Source organism: Anser cygnoides, chromosome 3, assembly GCF_040182565.1.
Source record: "Anser cygnoides isolate HZ-2024a breed goose chromosome 3, Taihu_goose_T2T_genome, whole genome shotgun sequence".
NCBI lineage: Eukaryota > Metazoa > Chordata > Aves > Anseriformes > Anatidae > Anser > Anser cygnoides.
In genome coordinates this window covers 30,243,505-30,270,194 of record NC_089875.1, presented here as the reverse complement: position 1 = coordinate 30,270,194, position 26,690 = coordinate 30,243,505, and the positions used below count along the sequence as shown (strand labels likewise).

The window sequence follows — 26,690 nt, the reverse complement described above, 5'->3', positions numbered from 1 at the left end:
ATTCACATCATGGGTCTTGACGCTCCTCCCCTCAGCAATTAAGTTACAAGTGTTCAATGACGTTTACTTGAAATGCAAACAGAGGAAGCGGGGCAAGAAAGGCCTGGAAGCCCTAGGTTTCAAACACACCATTTATATTGTGCCTAGTGCAAGAGGAAAGGGAAGAGATAGAACTTTTGGTTTGCAAGAAAGCAGTGCAAACTTCTTGCCTCATTACTTCCAATCACTGCTACACAGCCCTTCACTCACCGCAGTCCATCATAATCCTGGGGTATCCTTTGTCTACAAATCTCAAAGCTCTAGCTGACTGTTAAAATGAGGAAAAACTTCTTGACTAGGTTGCCTGTGAAGCCAGAAGGTGGCAAGCACATCTGAGATGCCACCTCGGTCACCCACCCCTGATCAGTTCCATGTAGGCTGTGCACACCTCGCTGCATTAATCCAAGGGTGCTGACTTTGCTGATATATCAAAAGGTGCTGCCCGGCTGCTGGTTGTTCTTCACAGCAGATCTTTGAACCTGGACTTCAACCTACAACAAGGCAGTCTCCAGGCTTTTTGATCACACACTCCTAACAGCAAGAATTTTATTGAGCATGCATTCCCAACATACATATTTTTAAATTATCTACATGCTGCTGTACATAGTGCATTATAAAACACACAAAAATACAAACCAGAAGAATGAAAAAGTTAAAAATATTGCTTGCTTTCATGAACTGTAAAAAACTTTGTTCTCACTAGAGAAATGTTAATTTTTAGGAAGAACAATGTGCTTGATTATGGTTATTTTTGAAAAAAATCTTGATTTAATGCAGATACATAGACTGGAAGGTCTGGTTCTAAGGTAAGTTTATTTTAATACTTGGTTTTAATGATTATCATTGCTAACAAAGATATGTAGATCCAAAGAGAAGTGAATCATTAGCTGCACCTACCCAAATTTTTATTTATTTATTTATTTTTAATTCACTAGTATATTTACATCTTCCCTGGTGTCAGTCAGTTGTTCTTACAAACAAAGTTATTAACAAATGGGTTCCAAACCAAATGAAACTCTTATTTACACAAATTATAAACAGGTAAGAAAACTGTATACACGTAAGAGTTGTAGGTGACATTTTTCAGTACACACCAAAAAAAAAATTACACTGACTTGGAATCATTTCCAAACATCTGTTCTAAAATCAGATGCCATTACTTCTTCAGTTGTTAAAACATCACCTTTAGCTTGAAGGGACAGACAAAATGTGTTTTTTCCATTTTAAAAATACCCGCTAGGTAGCATAAAACTGACAGATGCTTAACAGAAAAGATCTGCAAATTTGTAACGTTTATCTTTGCAAAACAAATGTATAAATCATCTTTAACTTCAACAACTCTTACGCACTTTGCCATGAGACCACCAGTGAGTTTGTGTGTGGCACAAACGATTTTCGGGGTCACTCCCCACCGCTTCTTTAAGTATTAGAGAGATTCTACTGTTTAAAGGTCTTGTGTTTAAAGGAAATAAGCCACATTGATATACATTCCTGTATTACTCCGTGCATTTCTTGCCCTCACTTCTTTGCTTACTTACAAACGGTGGTGAATGAATTTCATGTGATGCTACTTCTGTAACCTAACACCAGAATTCTATTTTATTACCAAAGCAGCTGCTACATTAGTGATTAAACTTGCACAGCTTTTTTTTTTTAAACAAACGTTTTTATTAAGAAAGTAATTTCGTTTTTAGTATATTTCACTACTGAACCAGAATTTAGCAAATACATTAAGCTGTGCCATGTTAGAAACATCTGTACTTTCACCAAACTGTATAGCAAGTTTCCCACACCATGTAGTTTGTTCTAATACTTGTTTCTTCAGGTCTTCAGTGTCTTCTATGTGTCTCCCAACACTATTTGCTGACGAAGGAACACGTTTTAGTTTGTCACCATATTGTCTTCTGTGTATTATTTTAGCCATTTACCACTGCGGGAAGAAAAAATGCTTCCCCAAGGGTATGTGATTTTATCTTTTGCTATTGAGAAAGAAAGCTCAAAAGAGGCTTCTAGAAATTTATCATGAAGTTCAGTGAAACGTTTGAGGTATTGAATTGAGTACTGCTGGACTTCAAACATCACTGATTAGATCCGATTACAAGGTAAAAGCAGGGATTGCCTAATGTGGCTAATAAAGAGCTCTTATTAGGAGAAGTGTCAGCTCTGCCATTTTCTTATTGCTCACTTGTGCTTGCATTATTAGTACAACATGCAATCCACAGTTCCTTTGTGGGAGTCTTTAAACTACTTGTCCACTTCACGATGGTTAGTTCAGCTAAAGCCAGGTAATGCAACACAAATGCAATTCACTACGCACATGTGAACTGCAATATGCTGAGAGAACGAACAAGTGATGGTGGCACTGTGAAACACCCACTCTTACCTAGGACACTTTGTGGACCATGCGACACAGGACCCTCTGACTCCGACATACAGACTGGCAAGGATGCCAGTGTCAATCCATACCAATCTGGATTCCTTTTTTTGTTTAAAGAGATAGAAATCTATACAAATAGAAGTTTAGTACTTTCCTCCTATACCCCAACAGATCATTTTGTGCATGACATGTCGTCCAGGACGTGCACATCCCACTTCACAGACCACTGCTGTAACACACTAATTGTCCTGGTACAAGTGGCCACCTCCATTCCACGACACATCTGATGGCAGTGAAGGAGATATCTCTGTTGGGGTGATGCTCTGAGACACAGCAAAGGGGTGAGAACAGCCTCAAAGGACTTGGTCAACACCATCCGCATACTCCCATGGCAGGCTATGAGAATTACATTTTTCCCTGGTCTAAACACAGCAGGCAAAAGTGGAGTAGAAAAGCAAAGTGGATTGGGGGCAATGGAGAGAGGTGGCGCTGATGACTGAGTACTGGGACGTACTGTTTGGGCTCACTGCATCGCTGACACCAGTGAGAAAGTTCCTGTGTAGCTGCAGTCGCAGCCACTGAACTGGACTAGCCCACTTTCATGTGCGCTTTGGGAGCAGGAGAGAGAAAATGGGAGGGTAACGTAACTATGCTGATTCATATCAAGCACTCAAGCCAATTCTACTTAAGGAATATTAGAACAGACATAGCCTGCAAGGACGAAGAGGCTTGTTCCTCTATCATTTAGAAGGCTGTCAAAGGCATCCAGAGCTTACTGCAGGGTAAAGCAGCAGATGGAAACCCTCCCAGAGCCACTGGCCACATAGCATACCCTCACGGAGCAGAGGGATGCAGGAAGCTGGGAGCAGTGCACAGCCACAGAGAAGAGCTTGCCAGTGACCACAACGCTTCATGGCAGGACGTAAAGCATCAGCCCCAGCTGCTGTGACCGCTCGCTGACCCCCACAGCTAGTGTCAGTAACACCCAGTGTGTGCACACACCACTGCCTGCTACACAGCACAGCCGCAGCTGGGGAATGGCATCAGAGCCACCTAACAGCTACCTGTGGCTTGGCCACCTCGGAGTACGCTTGTACTCCTCAGGAAAGCACGCGGCAACTACTCCTGCACCTCCTGATGCTGCTGGCCCCCCAGCTCTAGGGAACTAAGTCACAGCACAGCAGGGAGGTGGGGTTTTACGCACGCACGTGCAGCCAGCACAAGCTCATCACATGCTTGTGTGGGAAGAAGGGAGTGGAAGAATAACGTGATAAAACCTTAGAAACCACAGACAGCAAATCACACTAATGAAACCCAGGAGGGTATTTATCTTTTTCCACTTTCCGAAGTGGAGTCATCTGCATCTGGTTGCCTATAGGTATCCCCCTTCTCAGAAGTCTAAACCCACACCCTGGCTGCATTTGTGCACAGCACGTTGCACAGAACTACGTCCAAAGTGCAAACAGAGAAAGACCTCAGCTAGCCTGTCTGACAGCAGAGAAGAGCTGACGGAGGTTGGCGGTGAAGCCAGCTTCCCTGGCCACAGCAGGCAGCCTACAGACAGCGAGAAGGCCGGGGCTGGGCCAGGCTAGCTGCTCACAGCAGAGCTGGGAAGCAGGGGCACCGGGACACACAGCTCCCCTAACTAACGCTCTAACAGCCTAAGAGCAGCTCAACTCCCGAACTTCTGCTCCACTCTCAACACCCAAATAAGACACAGCAGTACTCAGCCCTTTTATCAAGGCAGCAGCACCTAGGAGCTGGAGCTTTTGCCCATCAGACAGCTACTCTGGTGGCAGCACAAGTAAACAGCATGCTTCCTGTCTGGCTGGCGTGACTGCAAACAGCAGCGCTTTGAAGATATACAAGGTGTAGAACAAAGTCTCGCTCCCTCTGATGTGAATTAGCACTTAAAAGCTGCAGTTTTTGTCAAACAAAAGTGAAAACAAGTTCTGCCAACAAAGCGTCTTACTCGCAGGGAGGCGGTTTTCAATGCCAGATTGTACCATACGTTCTTGTGGCTGGGAGGCAATTTTCCCAGTGGTCAGGCAAGACAACTCACTGCATTATTTAAGCTCTGTATAGAAGAGTCCATCTCCCCACAGATCCTAATGCCCAGAGATGAGTACCACCCATTTTTAGTCATCAGATGATTCCAGCATAGAGGAATGTGTCCCGCCTGCCCCCCCCCCCATTTTTTCCCCCTTTTAAAAGGGACGAGAAAGCAAACAAATTATTTTTCCTCCACGGCAATTCTACTTTGTCACAGCAGCTGAAAATACTGACCAAAGCAACCTCAGTAGCAGCTGCCAATAGAACAGCAAGCCGTTAAGGAACAGGAACAGACTACTGCATGCCACTATTTCATCTCAAAAGCACCATGCAGGTTAACAGAGCTGCGTACTGCCACCTGTCATCCTCACAACCCCCATTACCACCTAAGCATAGTATGCCTGTACTAAAAAAGCAAAAGAAAACTTTGAGTTAGTTTTTCCCCAACTTTAACCCCAATCTGTGCTTCTCTCTTCTTAACTTTGCGCCCAGTACAATTTTGGCTCTTCAACAAGCTTTCCTGAAGACTATGAGGAAGGACCAGAAGTGGTATCTTCAGGAGAGTCCTGACTGAGCACTACCAGGAATTCAAATGCATCAGCCAACACTGTCGTTTGCAAGGTTGCCATCAATGGTTTCTACGTCAATACAGCACTAATGGGGGAGAGGTAGTGAGGGAATTCGAGCTCTCAGGATTCTCCCTGCCCCTTACAATCTACCACCCATTTCTGCTATATGGTGCATCTCAGCAAGCTGTTTCCAAGTCAGCCAGATGTAGCAACGCGGGCAGGATGTACGTTCATGTGTGGGGCAGTGCTGGAAGGAGAGAGGAAGAGCTGCATTCCCTCTTTTTGCCACTGCCAGAACTGGAAGCCTTCCTTACAGTCATGAGGCTACTGAACAATAATACAGAAATGGATTATCTTTATCTTGACATGTGCAATTACAGCATGATTTTTACTTTCCTCTATTAGTGCCCAGAAAGGCCATAAAGAATTATTTATTTGAACATGGAAAAATGTCATCAGCCTTCCAATAATCCCCTTCCTACATCTGTCTCACTTGACAAGACAAGGCATTTCCTTACATAGTAAAAAGAGAGCATGTGGGGATCTACAGCATAGCTTTTCTTAGAGGACTTCAAGAACACTTAAGATCAGCCTATGAAAAGATCCCCAGGAACAAGAATATGCATAACCATAAGGTTTTGCTATTTGTTTTTTTCCTTCTCCATCCAGCAGTCAGGATATTCTAAACATTAGCCTAGGAAAGGAAAAATGCACCTTGCAAAACTGTATGCCCTCTAAAACAAAGAGCAAGCTCAAAAAGCATACACATGGCCTGAAACATGCTTTTAAATCATGACCTGGATTAAACATGATTCTAACAAAGAAATTAAAAGTGTAAATTCACTTTGAAAAGAGGGTTATGAAATAGACGATGACCCTGCAAAGCTACATAGCATTTCTAAACTCAGCTTATCTGCACTTGAATTTTTTCAAACCAGGGGTACTCAATTCTTCCACTCAGCCTGTGTTCCTGTAGGCTCAGTAGTTTTAGTATTGCCATCTCATTCAACAAAAACTAGGGTGGACAAAAATTTCATGTCAGAAAAGCTACCTGGAAATCTGGTTTTCAGAAGGCCTACTTTAAGGCTGCTTAAGTTAAAGCCCGTAACACAATACTTCATTATTTGAACAAAATACATCTTTGCACTGTGTGATTGGTAGCATTAAGTAAAAAGTAAGAGGAAAAGTTAGTGGCTCAGGATCTGAAATCAGAGTCCAGTGAAGTGCTGAAATCAGTCTCTAAAATAAAGGCTCTTCCATGGAGTAAAGCAGGAAGTAAACAAAATCCTTTTTCCTTCAGTTCACTCCATTAGTTTAGTTAAGTGACTAGCTTTTGAAGCTGAAGAATCAACAAGGCTTGGATTACATAAAAACAAATGGGAAAGCTTATTTTCCACCTTTAAACTATGAATAAAAAAACAAAATGCACACAAGAAACCTAATGCTTGTGTTGAACGTTAGAAGTATTGAGTTCAAACATTGCCTATACCAAGTAAAATTCATTTAACTGAAAATATTTTTTTTAACAGAGCAAAAAAGTTGATTTATCAGAACTTCGCTCCACAATAAATCCATTTTAACTATATTTATGCTAATTAGGAAAAAATGCAGCCGAATACAAATCTCACCTAGGAAACTAGTCATCCTGTAGAAAACAGTATTAAAAAATGATGAATGACACATAAGCAAATGTCAAAATTAAAGACTTCAATGAAGTGTATGAACAAATGGGCAAAGTATCTTCTGATTAGCTAGAAAAAAAAAACAATTGAATTGCCAGGCTCATGTCTACTGAATGCAAACCCACGTGTTTTTAATAGTTCTGCAAACCAACAAAAATACCTTAAGAAATAAATTACAATGCACAAGCACTAAGGAAGTTTAATGATGATGATATTTAAAAATTTGAAGCATAAATTGACCAATTTAAAATCATAACTAGAACCAAGTTTTAAATCAGCTAAGAGATCCATCTTTCTGTTCATTATTTCCTAAAAGATTAGTTTTTCCTGTTTATTACTGTGCAATACCATCATTTTCCATCCACAACATTGTTATAACCTGTAAGACATCACTTCCAGTATTACAAATCCTAGATAGATATGGATAAAGCAGAACAATATCCTTCCAAGCAATATTGACCTCATCATAGAGGTTTTAAAAGATACATCCCTAAGAGAAACAGAAAAACACAAGACCAGCAGTTTGTCCTCAAAGTGAATAGACAGAAAACCCAAAAAACCCATAGTGAGCTGAACCAAACCCAGAACCCTAGATGTACACACTTGGTTGCTCAGCACCGTGAAGCTCCGGAAAAACCCTCATGTGTTGGATTCACAGTTCTGCTTTCAGCAGTATCACGGCTCTTAGAACGGTGCGCGGCTTGAAGTTCACTTCTCAATGCAGCAGAGTTAGCATTGTGATCTTACGGTTTTTCAGAAGTACCAGATTACAGCTCTTAAACATCTTCAAATTACTAAAGTGGGCTAAAGAACAACATAAAGGATGATTCAAGCCACTGAGTAAATTAAAAAAAAAAAGCTCAGTTGCCTTGTACATGTGACTCGTGGTTAGACTTGTTAAAACAAAACGCAAACTATGATCAAGGCTTCTCACAGTTGCATTATCATCTAATGGCCTCTTCAACGTGGTTTTTCCTGAGATCTAAAAAGGCTGAGCTTACACTACAGCCTTTTGATAGAACAGATCTCTTTCTAAAATTTATAAAAAAACCCAAACCTTCAGAAACGAGTTTACCAGGGATTCATCTCGCCCATCCTTAGACACCCACAAACACGTTACTCCGCAGCCCCCTTCCAGTCAGCAGAGCAGAGGCAGCACCGTACGAGGCCACGTGCTGCAGCCCTGTCAGACAGAGGCAGTGGGACTATTAAAGCGCCGCTTCCCCATGAAAGCAGCTAGAAGCCCTTTGCAGTCCTGTGTCGCTGCTGATTTGGCCGGGGCTCTGCTGGATGCGGGGAGCTCCTCTCCGTGGGGCTGACTCATCTCGCAGCAGCTCTGGCACCACACGCCCTGACGAGAAGCGCTGCGGCGAGCCGAAGGCGCTGCCAGTCCCAACAGAGACGGGCCCACAGGCCACGTCAGCCCTCCCTGGGCCGGCATGACTCAGGCTGGCAATGGCCTTCTGCTACAGCAGGTCTCTGCCCACCCTCCCACAGCACACCAAGAAGGGCCGTGCACCAAACGGCTCCGTAACGGAGGAGACTCCTCAGGCCTACCTGCATACCACCTCCCACCTTCATACTGAGGCTTTAGCAGTAAGAGAACCAAGCACAACTCCATTAAGGCTAACCCAAAAGCTTTTTTAAAAAGAAACAAAACCACCGCAAGTATATCGTTCACGTTATCTTTTCTATATTTATACAGGCATAAAAACTCTTCTATAACAGCTTACACTGGTTCTAACGCTACAGAAAAGGACTGAGCCAAGAGACAAGTTATCCATGGGAGATCTTCCTTCCTTGCTTTCTTCAGTTTTGCCCCTGACTCACAATGACAGAAAGCAACTTGCTTCGGTACTCTACGACTCAAACTTTGCACCTGTACGAGTAGCTTAAGCTTCATATATTATTTCATTGACATTCGTATGGCATTATTTCAATCACACTCACTTTAAACAGCCAACTACCAGAGGCAGCAATATGACCAGAACAAGTACACCATTTGCATTTCTGCAGGGATCAGTGACGTCAGCTGGGGAGTGGAAACCCCCAAAACACCAAGCAAAGATAGGTACCTATAACCCTACATTATGGAAATATATTTGGTTCTGAACATCATAACTACAAAACCTAATTTATTTACAGAGCCATTCTACAACCTGGGAGTTTAGATGAGCTAAGTCCTGGCTACAGATGCACTTTGCTTTGCAGAGAGTTAGGTTATGACCAACCCTACTATACCAGGAAGATTTATTCACTGGGAGCAGCCGGGGGTCTCTGCAGCGTGCAGTAAGTGCAGCAGAGGCAAAGTGGCAGTTACGTGTGCTGTTTGGTAGTTCTGCTCATTTCAGATGGACAATGCCAGGTAACAAAGCCACAATGTGTCCCAAGTGAATATGCAAGCAAGTTTTATTACTCAATACTGTTTCCTGCAATAGACAGAAAGAACAGTTTGCATCATAGAGCCAAGCATAGGTTTTAAGGAGGAATTGACCTCACGGAGGATGCGGAGAAAGAACAGAGACATGGACAGACCAGCCACCTATTAAATAACCACAGAGGTTAACCACTGCTAAGAATCAAACTGTTGTTAGCACTTCACTCACTGTCCACAGGAGCATGACACGACGCTCTTCTCCCCACAACGTGGGAATTTAGAAACGGGATAAGCAGGAGCAGTCAGCTGAGATACTGGAAGAATCTCACCTTCACCACCATCTCTCATGTAACTTGCCAGCTGCTCAAGCTCTAGCATTTATAAAAAACATCTTTAGTGTTTACTGCCTGACAGTCATCTTTGGTAAAAGACTACTGAGAAAGGAAAGCAACAAAACTTTTTCCCCATTTGACTTCTACACTCCAATCACAAGGCTACAAATCCATATTACTTCTTGCCATAACATCAACTATCACACGCTATGGGCCTTCAGAGGAGCCCCCACAGATTGAGCTCAATGCCCAACCATCAGCATCACAGAATTCAAAAGGCACTCTAAAGAAGCAAACCCAGTTTTGCTATCCCACTTTTCATTTCTACCACACACCCTGCCTGCACAGCTCCTCCCAATGTACCCCATCTCCTTCTCATTACTGTTTAGTTTGTTTCCAACAGTAAAATGGTAACACAAATGCCTTTGATTTGGCTTTTCTTTCTGCCATGACCCTTCCTGCATGATCCTGAACACCTATGTGGCCGTTCTGCATATATGCACAACCCAACAGTACTAGCTACACAAAATCAAGCTGGTTTCAGGTTTATACTTGAACTGATATAAAGTTCTAGCGCATTACTGAGTGAACATGGGCATTCCGACCACCTCCTTGTATTACTGAAGATCTGAGTAAGAAATTAAGCACAGAAGATTGAAGCTCCTGGAATAAAGACAGAACACAGAGACAGGCTTTTCTGGGTTGCTGCATAAACAATCCATGAAGAAATGTTTCTAGTGATGTTCGAGAGTGTCCTTACAGAAGGTTTCAGTTTGTATAAGCTAACAGTAATTCAACCAGAAGCAACAATACAGTACAGATCAAAAAAAATCTATGCAGATATCAAGAGGAAAAAAAAAGAAATCAAGAGTCTTTATACTAATGTATAAAGAAATTTTAAGTAATTTAAATCCATGCTCTGTTACTTAACCTGCAGAGGTAGCCTGGGCAGACATATTTTTAAGTGAAGATTTAAATCTACGCTGGTATTTCCTTGTCCAAACTCCTAACATTTAAAGGCTTATTTCTGTAGAAGCGAGAGGTTGAGTATACAAAAGAGAAACTGATCCTAGCAGCGAGTGCTCTCTCCAAACTCAGCTGGAGAAGCTCCACTCTGATGGACTTCTCTGACACAAGCTTTGTTAGAATACCAAGTGACTTCGTATATCCTTGATATCTTGGTTAATCTGAAAATAATCATCACTGAGGATACAAGCTGTGGAACAGGAGTAGCACAGAGGTAACTCTGCAATGGCAGGGACTCCTTACAGTTTGCATGCACAGAGGCAAAAGAACACTTATATTCCATGCTAAACTACATTAAAAAAAATTAAGGTCTGATCCTCTGAGGCAAACACCTCCACCCTTATATCTTCATACGGAGGTGAGATAGCTACCATGGAAGAAGTCTTACAAGTGCAATGTTATTTCATCAGTGTTCACGCATACCTTATTACATTCATGCCTCACCTAGGACCAATTCCCAGCAAGGTTAAGACTCTTGAGTACACCGTTAGTCAGTCTCAAAAAAACACACAAAACACCCGCAATAAATGCATTGGCAGTCACTTACTCCTCTGCACCATGCATACATTAGTGTAAGTTATGAGTAAATTAGTCCTACACCACAAAAGCTCGTTAATGAAGCAGATTCAACCAGAGCCATAGAAAACAAAACCAAAGCAAGCAAAGCAGCAAAAACAGGTTTTCAAAAAAAGCAGAATGACTGTGTGAGATCATGAAACACCCAAATTATCGTCAGTAATACTAGCAGCCCAGTCAAACAGTATTTGGGGTTGATTTGGTGTCACTCTTTTACATACCATTTGAAGGTATCTGATCATCACAGAGTTCTCATTCACCTAATTAGCTGGTGGACATGCTGAAAAGAGTAGAAAGCAGTAGATAGGTAGCAGTACTTGAGCAACATTTATAAAGGAACTGAAAGCAAATGAAGGAGAAGATTACTGATCTTTTTCCCCCCCGCCAAGTCAGTATCTGACTAGGGTCTTCCTTTCCCCCACTCAAAACTGAAATGCAATTCCACTACCCTTAGAGGCAATTTTCATTAGGATCTCTCAGTGCAATGTTTGTAGAATTAAAAGGGGGAGGAGACTCCTGTTTGTACATTAGGTCTGATACAACGTGACATGCATTGCAAAAATACACAACCTGCTTTGAACGCGTATATTGTGTCAGTCCAGAGTTTAAAACTTGGAAACTCCATCCATGCTTATTTCACAGAAATCATATAAAATTACAAGTGGATGAACTCTAATAGAAAGTATAGGCCCCAATTCAGAGCACTTGATTTAGATTTTCCCAAAATGTATACACAGGCACAGGTGCGTTGCTGACTTACAGCCAACAGTTAGCACACGACTTCCAGCATCAACCTTTCTTTTACAAATCAGCCAAGTTTAAAAATCATGGACCAAGACTGCATGACGCCTTCAATTTTAAACTGTACACACCATACCCAGTAGAACTTTCTAAAGTCAACAACACTGCCAATCTGATCATATCAAGCCACTTGGAGAAATACCTTCAACTTTCTACCTACATAGCATACTTCAAATATATGTATGTGGTCCTTTACCTTTAATAACGAAGGCTTCAGTCACCAAACGCAGCATGTACAGGGGTTCATCTTTTGTTGAGATGTCATCGATTCCTGCTTTTGCATACATGCTGATGGCATCTCTGTAGGATCCCTCTACGTAATGAAGCTTCCCTAGGATCAGCATAGCTTCTATCATATACTTAGGCTGAAACAGAAATGAGGGGAAAAGAGCATTTACATGGTAAAATACCAATGAGCACAAATGAGATACTTTAGCACAAATTAAGGAGATTCAAAATGTTTTGTTCTTAACCTTGCCAACTACACAATTTGGAGAAGTAAGGATTTAAGCGTCTAGAGATCTTAGCACTATGCTTATGAGAGCAGCAAGCCACAAAGGTCAAGGAATTACTTTGGAGCTCAGTCTGGAAACACACAGCTTACAAGTCACCTCTTCCCTTGCCACTGACCTATTCTATTGATTCACCAGCCATGGATAACACTAAAGCCTGTCACTATCATAACTAGACATACACACCAAGGAAATCCCCTGCTTTTAAACTGTATAGAAAATATTTTTCAGTCATTCAGTTACTGGTCCCCTCTCCTCTGTACATTTAATCAAAAAAAGCAGGAAAGTTCCCAAGTTTTCTTAAGTTCTCAAAAAAAAAGTTCAGGCAAAAGTAGAGGCAGAAAGCATGCCTGCCATTTCTAGGATTTGTTTGGTCCTTAAGGCGTATTGAAAATGTCTATACAAATGTGTGCAAAAGAAAAAAAAAACACTCTCAGTAAGAGACAAACATTTGGACCCTTTCTAATGTTTCCAAAAGCAGGAGAGGTTCCTAATCCTTCACTCCCAGTTTTTAAACACATGCAGTCTACACAGGTTCAAGAGTTGCTTGTAAGTAACCAACATGAGTAGCCAAATCACCACTACAAAGAAACAGTAATTGCAATTCATGAAGCCAAACCTAACACCTAGACCTGGAAACAAACAAACAAAAAAAAACCAAACAAGAACAGTGGTTTTGGCTGTTACTGGGGCTAAACTATAAAGAAAAAGGGCTGGATGAATCCTCCTTCCTACCCTATCTTTTTATTTAAATACACTGACTTTTGAGAAGATACAAACAAGGAACTGCCCCACAGAAAAATAAAAGCTGAACATGGGCTCTGTTGCAAGTAACACGATCAAAGTATAACATCCACTTGCAAGCTCATTACGCTGCAAGTTTCAGAACCAGGAGCAGTACAAGCCTAGAACTTCAGACTTGTAATTCATAGCCTTATTAAAGCCCCACTGTTCAAGGTCACCAGTAGCCACTGAGGCAGTGTCTTGAAACTCTCCTAAAGCTCTCTGCTAATGGGCAGCTATGAACCACACACTCAGAACATGAAACAAAACTGAGGCTAAGTTGGCGTAACTTCTCTGGCAGGGACCGAAAGCAATGCAAGGCTGTAACCTTGGACTTGCACTACGACCTCAACGGCCCAGCAGCAGCGTGAAGCACATTTTACCTCTGTACTGGAGCTGACCAGGTGCACGCAATTCCTTCAGCCCTGGAGCGGCAGGAGGTCCCTCAGCTGGGCAAACCCAGCAGCACCATTAGAAGGCTCTGCACCATGGCTGCAGAGAGCTCCTACATACTCAGCCCAAGTCTTTGTAATCAAAAAGAAGGATATATTTGTAATACCTAACCTGTTCGGATATGAAAAAGCAATCTCCCAACAGAAGACACTGCAGAGGGGCACTGAATTACAAGGACATTAGTAATACCTATAACTACAGCACTGTAAATAGGGGGACGTGATAAGGCAATGTCAACACCTCATATCAGGCTAACAATCACATGAAAAAAGCATTACGTTATCAGCAGTTACAATGACAGAGCCCACTTACCCGCAGCTTTCCTCTGCTTAAGACATTGGTCAGATACTGCTTAGCTTCACTCAGTTTGGGCTCATTCTTCTCTGTCAGGGGAATGGAGTCCTTCAGTTTGGCAAAGTTTTCCTGTAAGCATTCTTCCAGCAGAGCTTCGGCAAGCAGCATACTCCCATAGTCCTCTGAAAGCATACACCAACCAACGAGAAACATCACTTAGCATTTTCGAATGCTATTATCAGCACTACTTTTTTTAAATAGCATTACACTAACATTTAAACAGGATTAAGAGAAAACTCATCATCTGCAAGACACATAAATAGTAACTCTGAGGGGTGAGAGGAACTAGTGGAGGAAAAGAGGAAGTAGTGTTAACTTGGGGTATTGGAAACATTGTTATCTATGAAAAATAAAATGACATTTCCTTTTAATTAAACGATTTTTCCCTGATTGGATCCTTTCATTTTGACAGCAAAGCTCACTCTTGTGTTGTCACTAATGTAGCAATTAATTTAAAAGTGAGTTTTGTGATGAAAAACTGTAAGACCAGTCTTAGCAAGCATTTAAGTACACGCTTAAAATTTGTGAATGTACAAGCATGAAAACTTGCTTCAGACTAGGCATAAGCCATGATCTTCACTACAGAACAGTAACTGCATCAGAAGCTTAATATTTTACTTAGAAGAAATTATTTTCTATGAACTTTAAGATGCATCACTTGCTAAAAACATCTCATCTGGCGGCGTAGCTGGAGCTCTCGCTTGATGGGTCTAGTTCAGCAGCTCATTCATTCATAGAAGGAGTATCTCAAACAGCCGGCTGCTGAGTCAAATAGGGTAAGAACGTCTTTGTAAATCAAAGAAGAAAAAAACCAAACGAGCACTGTGTGTCACACAGACTTCGTGTTCCAGAGCCCGAAGCTGCGGAACGGGGGCGCAGGGCAGCGTCCTCCCCGCACTCGCAGCCCGTGGGGCAGCCGCTGCCCGCTCGCCCCCCCCGCGCGAGGCACAGCGCGCGTGCTGCGGCCCGAGCGCCAGCGCACACCGGCGCGGGAGCGGAGCTCCGCCCGCCCGACGGCCGGCACGCACCTACCGCGCGCCGGCACCGCGAAACGGGGAAGCGGCACAACACAGCGGGCCCTGCGCGTGCCCACCCCCAGCCACAGCCACTCGTACGCGGCACCGGGGAGCACCCAGGCGCTCGCCGGCCCCTCTGCCGGAGGCGAGAGGCGCAGGCACAAGGAGGGACCGAGCCCCCGAACCGCCGCTCCCCGGGCACCCGGCCAACGGGCGCTGCCCTCGGGACCGCCAGGGGAAGGCACCGCGGAGCCCCCCCCCCGCGGCCGGACCAGCACCCCGGGGCTCCCCCCGGCTCCCGGGGCAGGTCAGCGCCCCGCTGCCGCTCCCCCCGCCCCCTTACCGGCTTCCTCGGCGCCCGCCGCCGCCTTGCGGGGCGCCCTGGCGGGGGGCAGCAGCTGGTGCCGCACCAGCAGCCGGAGCTGCGCCCAGTGCCGCTCCGCCCGGCACCGCTCCAGCTCCCCCGACAGCTTCACGTGCCACAGCGCCGCCATCTTAGCGCCCCGCCGCCGCCGGACCGCGGGGCGCCGCCGGGACGCGCCCACCGGCCGGGAGGCCCCGCCCACCGGCCGGGAAGCCACGCCCATTGGCCGAGAGGCCCCGCCCATCCGTCGGGAAGCCACGCCCACCGAGCGGTAAGTCACGCCCACCGGCCGGGAAGCCACGCCCACCGAGCGGGAAGCCACGCCCACCGAGCGGAGCCCCCGCGGCGCCGAGGCCCCGCCCCCCGAGGGTGAGGCCCCGCCCCTTCCCGCCGCACCTGGCCGCCGGCGAGCGCTGCACGCGGCCCTGCGGGCGCCGTGACGCGACCGCGCCCCGCCGCAAGGTGCAGCCGGCGGGCGGGGCGCCGAGGGGCGGGGCGGGGCGGGGCGCGCGCATGCGCCGTGGGCGGAGGGGAGCGCAGGGCCCGGCTCCACCTGGGGGCCAGGGCCGCCATCCCGCGGCGGCGGTTTAACGGCTGCGGGCGGCGGTTTAACGGCCGGGCGTCGCCCGTCTCTCCGCGCTCTGTTTTCCTCTCCGCAGGAGATCGCCATGGCCCCGAGGGGTGTTGGAGCGGCTCTCCTGTGCTGCTGCCTGGCCGCCTCCCTCCTCGGCGCCCTGGCTGAGGAGCGCGGCGGGGAGGGCCAGCACGCGAACATCCGCCTCGATAAGAACCTGGTGCAAGATAAGGAGTACGTGTCCCGAAAACGCCGACGGTGCTTCTTAGCCGTCTGCTTACCTCCTGCGGCGCCAGGCGGGTTAAAGGCGAGGGCAGCCGCCCGGCTCGGGGTACCGCGTGAAGAGCTGGGGGCAGGCAGGAGGCAGCTGCTGGAGAACTTGACAGCAGGTGCCAGACCCGGAAAGGTCTCCGGAGCCTTCAGCACAACTCACGCTATAAGTGATTTCTTACAGGAACCCTGCTCGCCTAGATCAATGTACTTTAGACAAAACAGTACTTTAAGCGGGCAGGGAATGGTTTTCTTCTTCCTTGCTTCTTCACGCACCAAAGAGAGGTAGCAGCAAATGCAGTTCCCTAGTTCATGTATGAGTATAAATGCTCTTCCTCCAGACCCTTTGCTTTGGAAAACAGCCCAAAGGAGACTCTGAGGGCTGCTTGGCTTGTTTTTGTAATCAGTTCAGTAGGCCAGAAGAAAGAGGAATAGCTACCTAAGACGCTAGGGGCCACTGCAACACCTGTAACAACCAACCTTTGTGCCTTTCTCATTTTAGTGTAAAACTGTCAGTTGTCCTGGTTGTCTAGGGTGCTTTTAGAGATACAGTGCTTCCTGTGCACTTGACTGCTTGATCAAAGACTAAATTTGATGTCAACATAGAATTAAATATTAACTAACTGGTATGTCGCTTGTTGTTTTTTTTTTTCTTAGACACATCATGGAACATTTGGAAGGTGTTATTGAAAAACCAGAATCTGAGATGTCTCCGCAAGAGTTGCAGCTTCATTACTTCAAAATGCATGATTATGATGGCAATAATTTGTTAGATGGGCTAGAGCTTGCTACCGCTATATCACATGTCCACAAAGAGGTAGGTGGTATATTGTAATGGCTTGTGCATTTGCAAACAGTTCTGACTTTCTTAAACCAGCTTTAAGTAGCATAGTCACAACACACCTTCAGTGCAGTTACAGTAGAACAGTTCTTGTGAAAACAAGACTATTATCCCTTTGGCTTGATTTATAAACATACTAACTTTATCATAGTTTTTTCATGTCACATCACAGTTTTCAAGAAGACTCCACTGTCGTTTAAACTTTACTGTGGGCGAAGAGTGGAAATGATTTGACAAAGGGGATACTTTGATAGCCAGGGATGGGGAGAGGAAAAAGGGAAATTGTCCACGATGGAATTAAGCTGATGTGAGGTTATAGAAGTAGCACGTGATACGATGCTGCTGCAGGTTCTAAGCCTGCTGTTTTCAAGCCCAAACTATTACTGCCGTGGATAAGCGAAGAGACATCTTGCACAAATTCGGCTTAGAAGAACCAGTCATGGTCTGCCTTTGTTTTCTTCACCTTTCTAAACACATTCTCTTCCCAGCTACAAATATTTAAGGACAGATGCAGGTACGATCCTTGGGAAGACAATGCTAACGCAGTATCACATACTGACCTTTTACTACCTTTAAGTTACACCACTGTACTGAACATGTTTCTTTTCATTTCTCACTCTGTTACACGTTCTGACACAAAGGATGATGTTTCTATACAGTACAGAAACTATATGTCTGTGCGACATAAAGATTCAAATTAAGAACACATCTGCTAGGTTAGTCTATCGTTGTACATTGTGCTATTTAGCTTTTAGATCTCTTGGCTAAGAATATAAACTGGATATAACGGATACAAAGCACTTATTTTGAAGTACAGAGAACTTGGACTTAATAGCTTGCATCTGGTAAAAGTTCCATATATTGGAATAAATGATTATATAAATCTTAGAACCACATTAAACGTCAAATATGAACTGCTTAACAAAAATTAGTTGTCAGTAATATGTCACGTGCCACTAGATGGGAAACACCGCTAAACTTTTCTTTTTTTTTTTTTTTTTGTAGGAAGGTGGTGAGCATACCCAGGCAATGAAAGAAGAAGAGCTAATTAGTCTAATAGATGATGTCTTGCGAGATGATGATAAGAACAATGACGGATACATTGACTATGCAGAATTTGCAAAATCACTGGAATAAGGTTTTGCAGGGGGCTTGTTTCTCCTAGCTAAATGGAAATGTGACCTGGTATAATGTGATCTATTACTCCTGTCGATCTTTGTGCCACAGTGTTAGTGAGGAGAGGTGTACCAGTTGCAGTGGAATTTCCTTGAAAATTGTACCCGTTAAGAGGCTGGCTAATGCAGACTGATAGGTGTGTTTGACTGAATGGTTGAATCTTGCAGCATGGAAGCATCAACAGTATTCTCAAATTCCAATCTTTGATTATTGAGTTATATAGTACTTGTTTGCTTACATCTTAAAATTATTTTTGCTTACATTTTAAAATTAGAAAATACCTAGAAAGCAAGAAAAGATAATGTGTCAAGGAGATGACTGTATATCAAGGAGAAATTTCCTTACCATCCCACTAATTTCAAAGGAAACTTGCATACAAGTACAGGTGCTTGAAACAGTAATTGTAGAGGAAAAGTGTGTGAAACTGGTTTGTTTTGGAGGTCCCCGTGACACCATATGGACTTTTAACACTATGTTGCAAGAAATTGAGCATTATTAAATATATGTATATCCTAGTATACTCTCAAATGTTATATATAAATACGTATACATGATTTTCAATTTATTCTCATCCTCCACAAATTTACTTTTTATATTGCATTTTACTAAATTTTTCTCTACCTTCCCTGGTCTCTTCTTACAAAAGTGAAAGCATTTTATTACATTTATAATGTTGTATTAATGCTGCATAACATATACTTGAGTAGCTTCTGCTATCTCGTTTTGAAGGTCATGTTAACAGTAAACCAATTTAATATAAAAGTTTCAGTTCAATTTGATTCTTACAGTATTAGCCAGCAGGATAATCTGTGAGCAAGTAATGCTGCCTTGTTGAGGTTTAAGTTCATTTTCCTTGATGCTTAAATTATGGTGTTAATTTCAGGAGTTATTTCATAACTAACAGTTTCAAGATACTTGAATGTTTGTCAACAAACATGGTTCTAGGAATGTTTTCATTGTCTTGAGTCAATAATTGGTAAGTCAAGCAGTTGAAAGATATTAAACAAGTGGTGTATTGCTGCTTTGTTGGTATTTGGTAACTGTAAAGCATAACAGAAATCTTAAATTGCATTCAATCATTATCCCTGAATAGAGAATCTAAATGTTAGCATTTCTCTAAAATGTATAAAGAGCTATTTTCTGTACAAAATTATTCTTATACAAGAGAAACACATTTGTAAAAGAAATTACTTCCTTTGTTTAAATGTTTGAGCAACGAATGAATGAGTGTTGCACTTTTCTTTCTTACAATAACCACTTATTTGGATGCATTTGTAGCCAGGGTTGTGTTGGTTGTGCAAGCAATAAAAATAATTTGGGGTTCTAGCACTTAGGAGCTGGACATGCAAGGTGGGAAGTCCTACTGAGGAATTTTCCTTAATTTTCTGATGTATTTTTAAGCCCATCTCTGTTGCCAGCAGTCATACCAAAAGCAAAGTTCTTTTTTTTACAGGACAATTAATTTGGAGTGAATGTTGAATTTGAAGGAAGTACAGAACATGTTTATAGGTAGGAAGGGAGGGGGGACAAGAGGAGATGAAGATTATCGTATTTGGGCACTTAAAGGAGGTTACTTGTAGACCTAGCAACTCTTACATGCTTGTATCATAAGCTTCTGCTCTTAAAAATCACTATTTCCTTATCAAGTACAGTGGTCTTAGATGGAGCTATAAATCCTTAAGCTTAGTACAGCAACTGCCTGTGTGGCACATACTTACATTAATAATGTAATTTATATACATATTTCACATTTATTAACAGCAATCTTACGTGGCAAATTACATACACAATGGAAGCTTTATATCAGAAATAATTATGATAAATGTAGGTAATGTGAACAACATTTTTTACTAAACAAATTTATTTTTAAGGTGTCAGAAGCATATATTAAATTGAAAAATTACTTACCAAAAATAGAGAACAAAATTAGCACTTTTCTTCATGATGTCTGAAGAAAGAACAATATTCCTGCTTTCCTAGAAAGACGGAACAGTTCTAAAGATGCTATCCAAGCTGAAACCTGCAACATGATGTCTTTACTCAGCCTCCTAAAACAAATACACATATTTTAATTAAGTGCACTTGAAGATAAATGGTTTAACAGCTGTCTAGGGAGATTTCTCAGTTAGTAAGTAGAAAAGTGCAAAATTGCTGAGGCAGATGGTGAGTCAGAGTTCTTAAAAAAATAAAAAGAATTTGTGTGCTAGTTGTTGTAGCTTGTGCATTACCTGAAATATACTTGTACAAGTCATATATACAGGTAGTATATTCCCTTTCATATGTGTATGTATATACGATATAGAAAGTAAGGCCTTTACAACAGAAGTGCTCACCAACTAAAAAGCTGATTAAGCTTTTAAAGAGCAGTACTATCTCCCCTTCACATCTCGGTAACAGATAATAAAGCAAGAGGGGTGTATGATTTGCTGGAGGTCAACAATGTCCCTGTCAGAAACAGAAAACCAGGAGAAGCCTGTGCATAATCTTCACCTCTTCCTAGTCTGCGATCTCAGGGAACTAGAATTAGTTTTCCCCACTGGAGAACACATCTGGCTTTGCATTACTGCATACTATATTTGTAGTTTAGATTAAGTATCTAGATTGTCTGCTTTGACCTTACAAAATACTGCCTAATCTGGCAGGTAAAGAGAATACTTAAACTGGTTCTTGAACCACTCATAAGCTGAGCTGTTGGTTGTTAGTCCGCCTAGAAACCACGGCTTGAATACAAAGGAGAAAAATCTTAACTGCTTATCCAGTACCTGTCAGAATATTAAAGACAAAAATGCCTACAGCAACAGTTTTGTTTGCAAATTCATACAAACTTTAGTACCTTCTTTTGGTTAGTCATCCACAACCTCAGAAAGTCTTGGATTCATTACAAAGTGGTTACAGATTTACAAATCCTGATCTCATCTAAACCCAGACATGAGCACAGACTGGGTGGAGAACTCAGTGAGAGCAGAGCAGCCCTGCAGAGAAGGGCTGTTGGGAGTTCTAGTGGATGAAAGGCTTGACATGAGCCAGCAGTGCGGTTGCAGCCCAGAAAGACAACTGCATCCTGGGCTGCACCAACAGAGGAGTGGGCAGCAGGTTGAAGGCAGGGAAGGTCCCCCTCTGCTCTGCCCTTGTGAGGCCCCACCCGGAGTGCTGCATCCAGCTCTGGGGCCTCCAGCACAAGAAAGACGTGGGTCTGCTAGAGAGGGTCCAGAGGAGGGTCATTAGTTGATCAAGGGGCTGGAGCACCTCTCCTAGGAAGACAGGCTGAGGGAGCTGGGGCTGTTCAGCCTGGGAAGAGAAGGCTCCGGGGTGACCTCATTGCGGCCTTTCAATATGTAGTGCTTATAAAAAAGATGGAGAGCAACTTTTTGCTCAGGCAGACAATGACAGGACAAGGAGGAATGGTTTTACACTAAAAGAGAGGATTTAGATTAGAGGTTAGGAGGAAATTCTTCACTCAGAGGGTGGTGAGGCACTGGCACAGGCTGCCCAGAGAGGCTGTGGATGCCCCAAACCTGGAGGTGTTCAAGGCCAGGCTGGATGGGGCTTTGTGCAACCTGGTCTGGTGGGAGGTGTCCCTGCCCGTGACAGAGGGGTTGGAACTGGGTGATCTTTAAGGTCACTTTCAACCCAAGGCATCCTATGGATCGATCGATCGATCTATCTATCTATAGAACCACAGAATAATACATATATATACTAGCAATTCACAAGAACAGTAATCCCGGAATCATGTCATCACCAATACAGCCACTAGATAGCGTATCAACACCGCACATTGGTTCTCTACAGCACCTAACTTGGAGTGATTCGAAGGTGGATTTCACCATAATAGCAACCGCTACCCTGACTACAGGCAAGGCCTGCTCCTCTGCCTTCCAACAGCATGCTGCCAGGATGATGCTCACATTTTCGTTACTTCGCAACTGTCATAAAAATTGATCATAGCCAGGACTGGTTACTGGTAATTCATTTTCATTGTTTAGGGAATCAAATCTACTTGAGGTGACAGTAAAGCAACTCGCATTGTAATATTGTCAGTTAAAAAATATATATTTAACAAGAAGGCTTTCTAATGTGAGCACCGGGCCTGGCCTGACTTCTTGACCATCACTAGCTGACCATGAGAGGGTCCATGGAGGTTTCTACCGACACTGAAGGAGGTTATGGGGTATTAGTAGAACCTGAATTCTTACTGGTTTTGCATTTGATGCTAGTAAAAACTTGTGTTGTTTCAAGGCATAGTTCCAATGTGGTCTATCAGTTACTTCCACTTAAGATAAAGTTCACTGCTTTCCTCTTTGTCTCCCCCATGACAGTGTCACTGTCTGCCCACCGCACCATGAAACAGTCGCATAATGTTCTAAGTTTTTAGTCAACAAATTAGAGCGAGGATCATTGCATATCTTGGTCTGCATTATATATCATCACCAGGAATTTGTGTTGTAAATGTTTCATCAGCACAGATAACTCTGTGTTGAGTGAGATTTATTACAAGGGCAGTTATTAATGCTGTACAGAACATTTAAGTTACGTTTTTCTTCCTGTTCTTCATGCTAAATTTTGAACTGCATACTAAATCTTAAGAGCCAATATGTATTAAAATTGTCGCTACCTTCCGCAGCAGAGCAGCAGTTTTGCAGCTAGGTAGGGGGCAGTGTAACATATGACTCAAGGTATACTGCCAAATATGACATCTTTTAAAAGAAATCAGCACTGCAGTGAACACAGTGTCAATTTGTGCCACTTAATCCAACTCAGTGACTGACAGCACTAGATTTCAAGAAGGCAGATATCAATAAACTCAGAGTGTGTGTAAGGGAGGTCTCATACAAGGAAAATCTAGGGGAAAAACAAATTACGGAGAGCTGTCAGTTCCTTCAAGAAATGCTAATAAGAAACCAAGTGCACGCTCTACTAGTTTGGAGGAAAGTAATGAAATTCAGTGCAAGTCAGCCAATTCGTAACATTTTAATTGACCGCAAGCATGAGGGAGATAAATCTGTAAAGTGGAAACTAGGTCGGCTGTTTGAGAACCCAGCACAATACACCATTCACAGGTGTGTGTGTACATGTCTCCACAGGCAGTAAAGACAAAGCACAAAAGATGCAACTAGCAAAACATATCAAAATAGAAATTTCACGAGTAAGGTTGTAAGAAAAAAAGGAAAGTTAGTTTTGACCACAGCTCAAAGACAGGGGATGCTATCAGCAGAGGATTTTAAGGAAGACAAAGAGTTTAATGTATTTTATTTCCCTTTTTACTGAAAAGGTCAACAGCAAGCAGACAGTGCAATGAGTGCCAGGAATGAAGTGGTAAAATTTCAGCCTGAAATATGAGAAACCTGCTCAGAAAGCAACCAGTTAAATTAGATGTTTTCGTATTGTCTGGGCTTAATCAACTTCATTCTAGGAGTCTTAAAGGAAGGGTGAAGTAATGGTCATAGGTGTCATATAGCTTTGATTTATTTATTTTATTTTATTTTATTTTTTGCAAGGCCTTTAGCACTATTTCCTCATAAACAGGCTAGTGAACTGTGTTCAAAATTAAACTTCTGCAGGAAGGGGCAGGAGATGAAGTCTGGTACGGTGATTGTATCCACAACAAAATTTAATCAAAACCTATCAAAATACATGTGTTTTGCAAGGTATTCTGTGGGGCTTAGTCCCATCTCAAGTTTTATCTGATGTTTTCATTGAAGGCATAGAAGATGGATGTGTGGAGAAGTTTAATAGAAGTATGATTATTAAACTTGCAGGTGGAGCAAGGAAGGACTGCAGATATTATGGATGACAGAATCAGGTTTTTAAATGATTTGATACATTTAGAGAAGTCATCTAAAATGGGTGTTTTGTCATGCCTAAGTAGAAATACTCATCTATCCAGTTAACAATTCACAAGAGAACAAATGTAGGGACTATGGTGGAACACAAGCTGAACATGAACAGCAAAGCCGTGTTTTTACATAAAACACGGACATTGCACTGGGATGTCCAAAGAGTCTTAACAACTGAAAGAGTCCTTGTGGTCTAATCCCCACTGTTCAAGACTCACCGAGAACACGGTGTTCTGTTCTGTATGCTGCACTCCAAGAAAGATGTGAACTAGCTGTCAGGAGGCCAGAGGATATCAACAAAAATGGACAGAAGTCCAGAAAACACGAGAAAAAATTTCAAGAACCATTTTTTGTTTGTTTCATTGGTTGGTTGGGTTTTGCCTAAAGAAGTGACATTTGAAAAGAAAGAAGGTTAATAGTCTTCAGCTAAAAAGTGTAACTTCAGTCAGTTCTTCTGTCCCGGAGGACTGCCAGGGAGGACAGACCTCCTGCACTGAGTTCCTGTGCTGCGTGCCAGAGCAGTCTGCAACCAGGAATCTCCTGCTCAGTCCTGTCAGAGTACACCCACTGCCACAGAGGTGAAGTACAAAGCCCTACCAAGTTTCTACAGAGCACATTCAAAGTGTGATTGCCAAGAGCTAGAAGCGAACAGTTTGACCCAGAAATGGAAGGGTAAAGCTTATCCCTGACTTCCAGATAATGTTTCACTTAGGATTCAAGTCCTAGCTCCAAAGCACAAAGATATCAAGGCTGCTTCTTCAAAAAGAAAAAAAAAAAAAAAAAAAAAAAAAAAGAATATTTAGAGTTTTAAAATGACAAAGTCAATTCCTAGCCCTGTTTTCAGCACATAGTAAACTATTTTTGTTGACGCTGGGAATATAGTGTAAGAACATCCACGGTTAGTTAAAGCAAAAGTCCATCTAGCCCAAAAGATTGTCTAAAATAGTGGCAAAGAACAGATGCTGATGGGATAATATGGAGAAAGTATTATTACGGATAAAAGGATATATATATGGATGCCGCTGTGATCCCAGAGAACAACATGAATGCAGTGGTGTAGCACAACTATACTGTTTCTAGATGTCACATGCTTCTTATCTAATGGGAGGCTTTCAAAATTGTCTAATGGTTCTGTTTACCTCTGGTTTTGGTCACACTTCAAGAACCACCTTTAGAAATTACATAATTTTGAGAAAGCGAAAGCACATATTTTGAAATAAATCCTCTTTAAGAAGAGCAACATTACGCCTCAGAACTTATTTTGTCATAAAACAGAAATAAGTCACACAAAAAAATATTGACTTAAGTGTCATCATCTGTGGCTCACAGCCATTGGAGACTGACATATTGGCACAAATCATGACAGGTATGATTTTTTGATCCAGGAAAGAGAATTGAGATGAGTAGAATGACATTTGAATGCCGGTCCCTTGGGGAGATATTTTCAGGGACTTTGCAAAAGTGACTGTAAAACCGTGCTATCAGCCTCAGTGTGGATTGGAGTGGGAGTCAGGAAACACACGGGTGAGGATTTTAGACAGCAGCACATGTGTATAGGACTGGTCCAGGAGAAGGAATGCATATGTTTAAGATACATGCAGAGTTGTTTAGAAACCTTACATATGCCATCATAAATTTATGAACATGTTGGCACTGACTAGCGAAGTAAAGATCTCCAAAGAACACATAACACATATACATACACCGAGGCAGAAACCACTTTCAGTAACCAAATAATTCTGTCACCAGACAGCCTAAAATTACTCAAAGACACCATTTCTAGCCAAGACCAACAGATTTTAAATATTTTTTTGAATCTAGGCAAATGAATTTTCAGGATATGACAAGCCAAAAAGTCTTTAGGAAAATCTCCAAGCAGATGATCTCATTTTTATCCATCATATCTCTTAAACACCTTGACCAGTTTCCTTCAACTCTTCCAAAAAATCTGTCCCAGAATAAGATTATGCCTGTGAAGTTGTAGGTGTATAGGGCTAATTTTGGCAGAGAGAGAAATCGGAATAAAATCAAGTTTACAATGGAAACTTAAGGACATCTGCAGTTCACTGAATGCTGTTCGGTGTGATCTATCTAATGCAAGATCTTTCCACTGTAGCAAAAAAATAAAGGGCTTTTATTATCAACAAGGGAAAAGACTATTTCCCCCATATGAAGTCCTACCTCTGAGATGAAAAGTCCTGGCAGGTCACACAAATATTTTTGCTTCCTCCCACTAAAATGTTTATAGGATCCAGATTAATTTCCTAAGGTCTGGCTTGAGGATTTCTGCAGAGTATTACACCATGTTGGCAGTGCAGAATTATGACCATTTCTGACTGCAGATGTGTCTCTACCACAGTCCTTATTAAAACTGCAGCACAGCATTGACATACTCAACTAGCTTTGAATTAGCCTGATCAGGTACTGCAAACATCACACCAATACCATTGCAGAACACAGCACAACTGCAAAACCCACTATAAAAGCTGAGTACAGTAAACAGATATATTTTGCAGGGCATTCTGAACACTGTGTTCCTGGAATAATGTTACTCACTGAACCCAAGCTAGCTAGTTTAATGGTGATTTAGGTATGTCTAAGCAAGCTCTAAATCATCTGAAGGCCCTCTAGCATGACTAGTTAAATGAGAACATCCTGGGTGCTTGTAAAATCTGTCTC

The 26,690-nt window shown here is 42.7% G+C and overlaps 2 protein-coding genes and 1 long non-coding RNA gene across 12 annotated transcripts in view; 1 reads left to right on the top strand and 2 right to left on the bottom strand.

The window, feature by feature from the left end:
• The window catches only part of TTC7A (tetratricopeptide repeat domain 7A), a 171,600-nt gene extending 156,096 nt beyond the window's left edge, over positions 1-15,504 (bottom strand). The window contains exons 1-3 of one of the 2 annotated variants that reach the window (XM_048079466.2): positions 15,293-15,504; positions 13,892-14,055; positions 12,028-12,196 (exon numbers count right to left, since the gene is read on the bottom strand). In XM_048079466.2, coding sequence (XP_047935423.1) covers positions 12,028-12,196; positions 13,892-14,055; positions 15,293-15,443 — 484 coding nt within the window. In that variant the 5' untranslated portion in view covers positions 15,444-15,504. Of the gene's footprint in view, positions 1-11,251; positions 11,311-12,027; positions 12,197-13,891; positions 14,056-15,292 lie in introns of those variants that run through there. The other variant, XM_013171081.3, reaches the window with a different exon arrangement.
• Positions 15,463-19,394, top strand: MCFD2 (multiple coagulation factor deficiency 2, ER cargo receptor complex subunit). 3 transcript variants are annotated; one of them, XM_066993815.1, is made up of 4 exons: positions 15,463-15,584; positions 15,973-16,121; positions 16,815-16,974; positions 18,004-19,394. In XM_066993815.1, the coding sequence occupies exons 2-4, from the start codon at positions 15,982-15,984 to the stop codon at positions 18,133-18,135; spliced, it is 432 nt and encodes a 143-aa protein (XP_066849916.1). In that variant the 5' UTR covers positions 15,463-15,584; positions 15,973-15,981; the 3' UTR covers positions 18,136-19,394. The 3 variants fall into 3 exon arrangements, with proteins under 3 accessions (XP_066849916.1, XP_066849917.1, XP_066849915.1); XM_066993816.1 differs by lacking the exon at positions 15,463-15,584 and adding an exon at positions 15,593-15,682; XM_066993814.1 differs by lacking the exon at positions 15,463-15,584 and adding an exon at positions 15,664-15,775.
• Positions 19,395-20,053: 659 nt separating this feature from the next.
• Positions 20,054-26,690, bottom strand: part of LOC106029782 (uncharacterized) — an 81,937-nt gene continuing 75,300 nt past the window's right edge. For all 7 annotated transcript variants that reach the window (XR_010830181.1, XR_010830183.1, XR_010830180.1 and 4 more), the window contains one exon: positions 20,054-20,222. This is a non-coding gene — a long non-coding RNA (uncharacterized lncRNA). The remainder of the gene's footprint in view (positions 20,223-26,690) is intronic.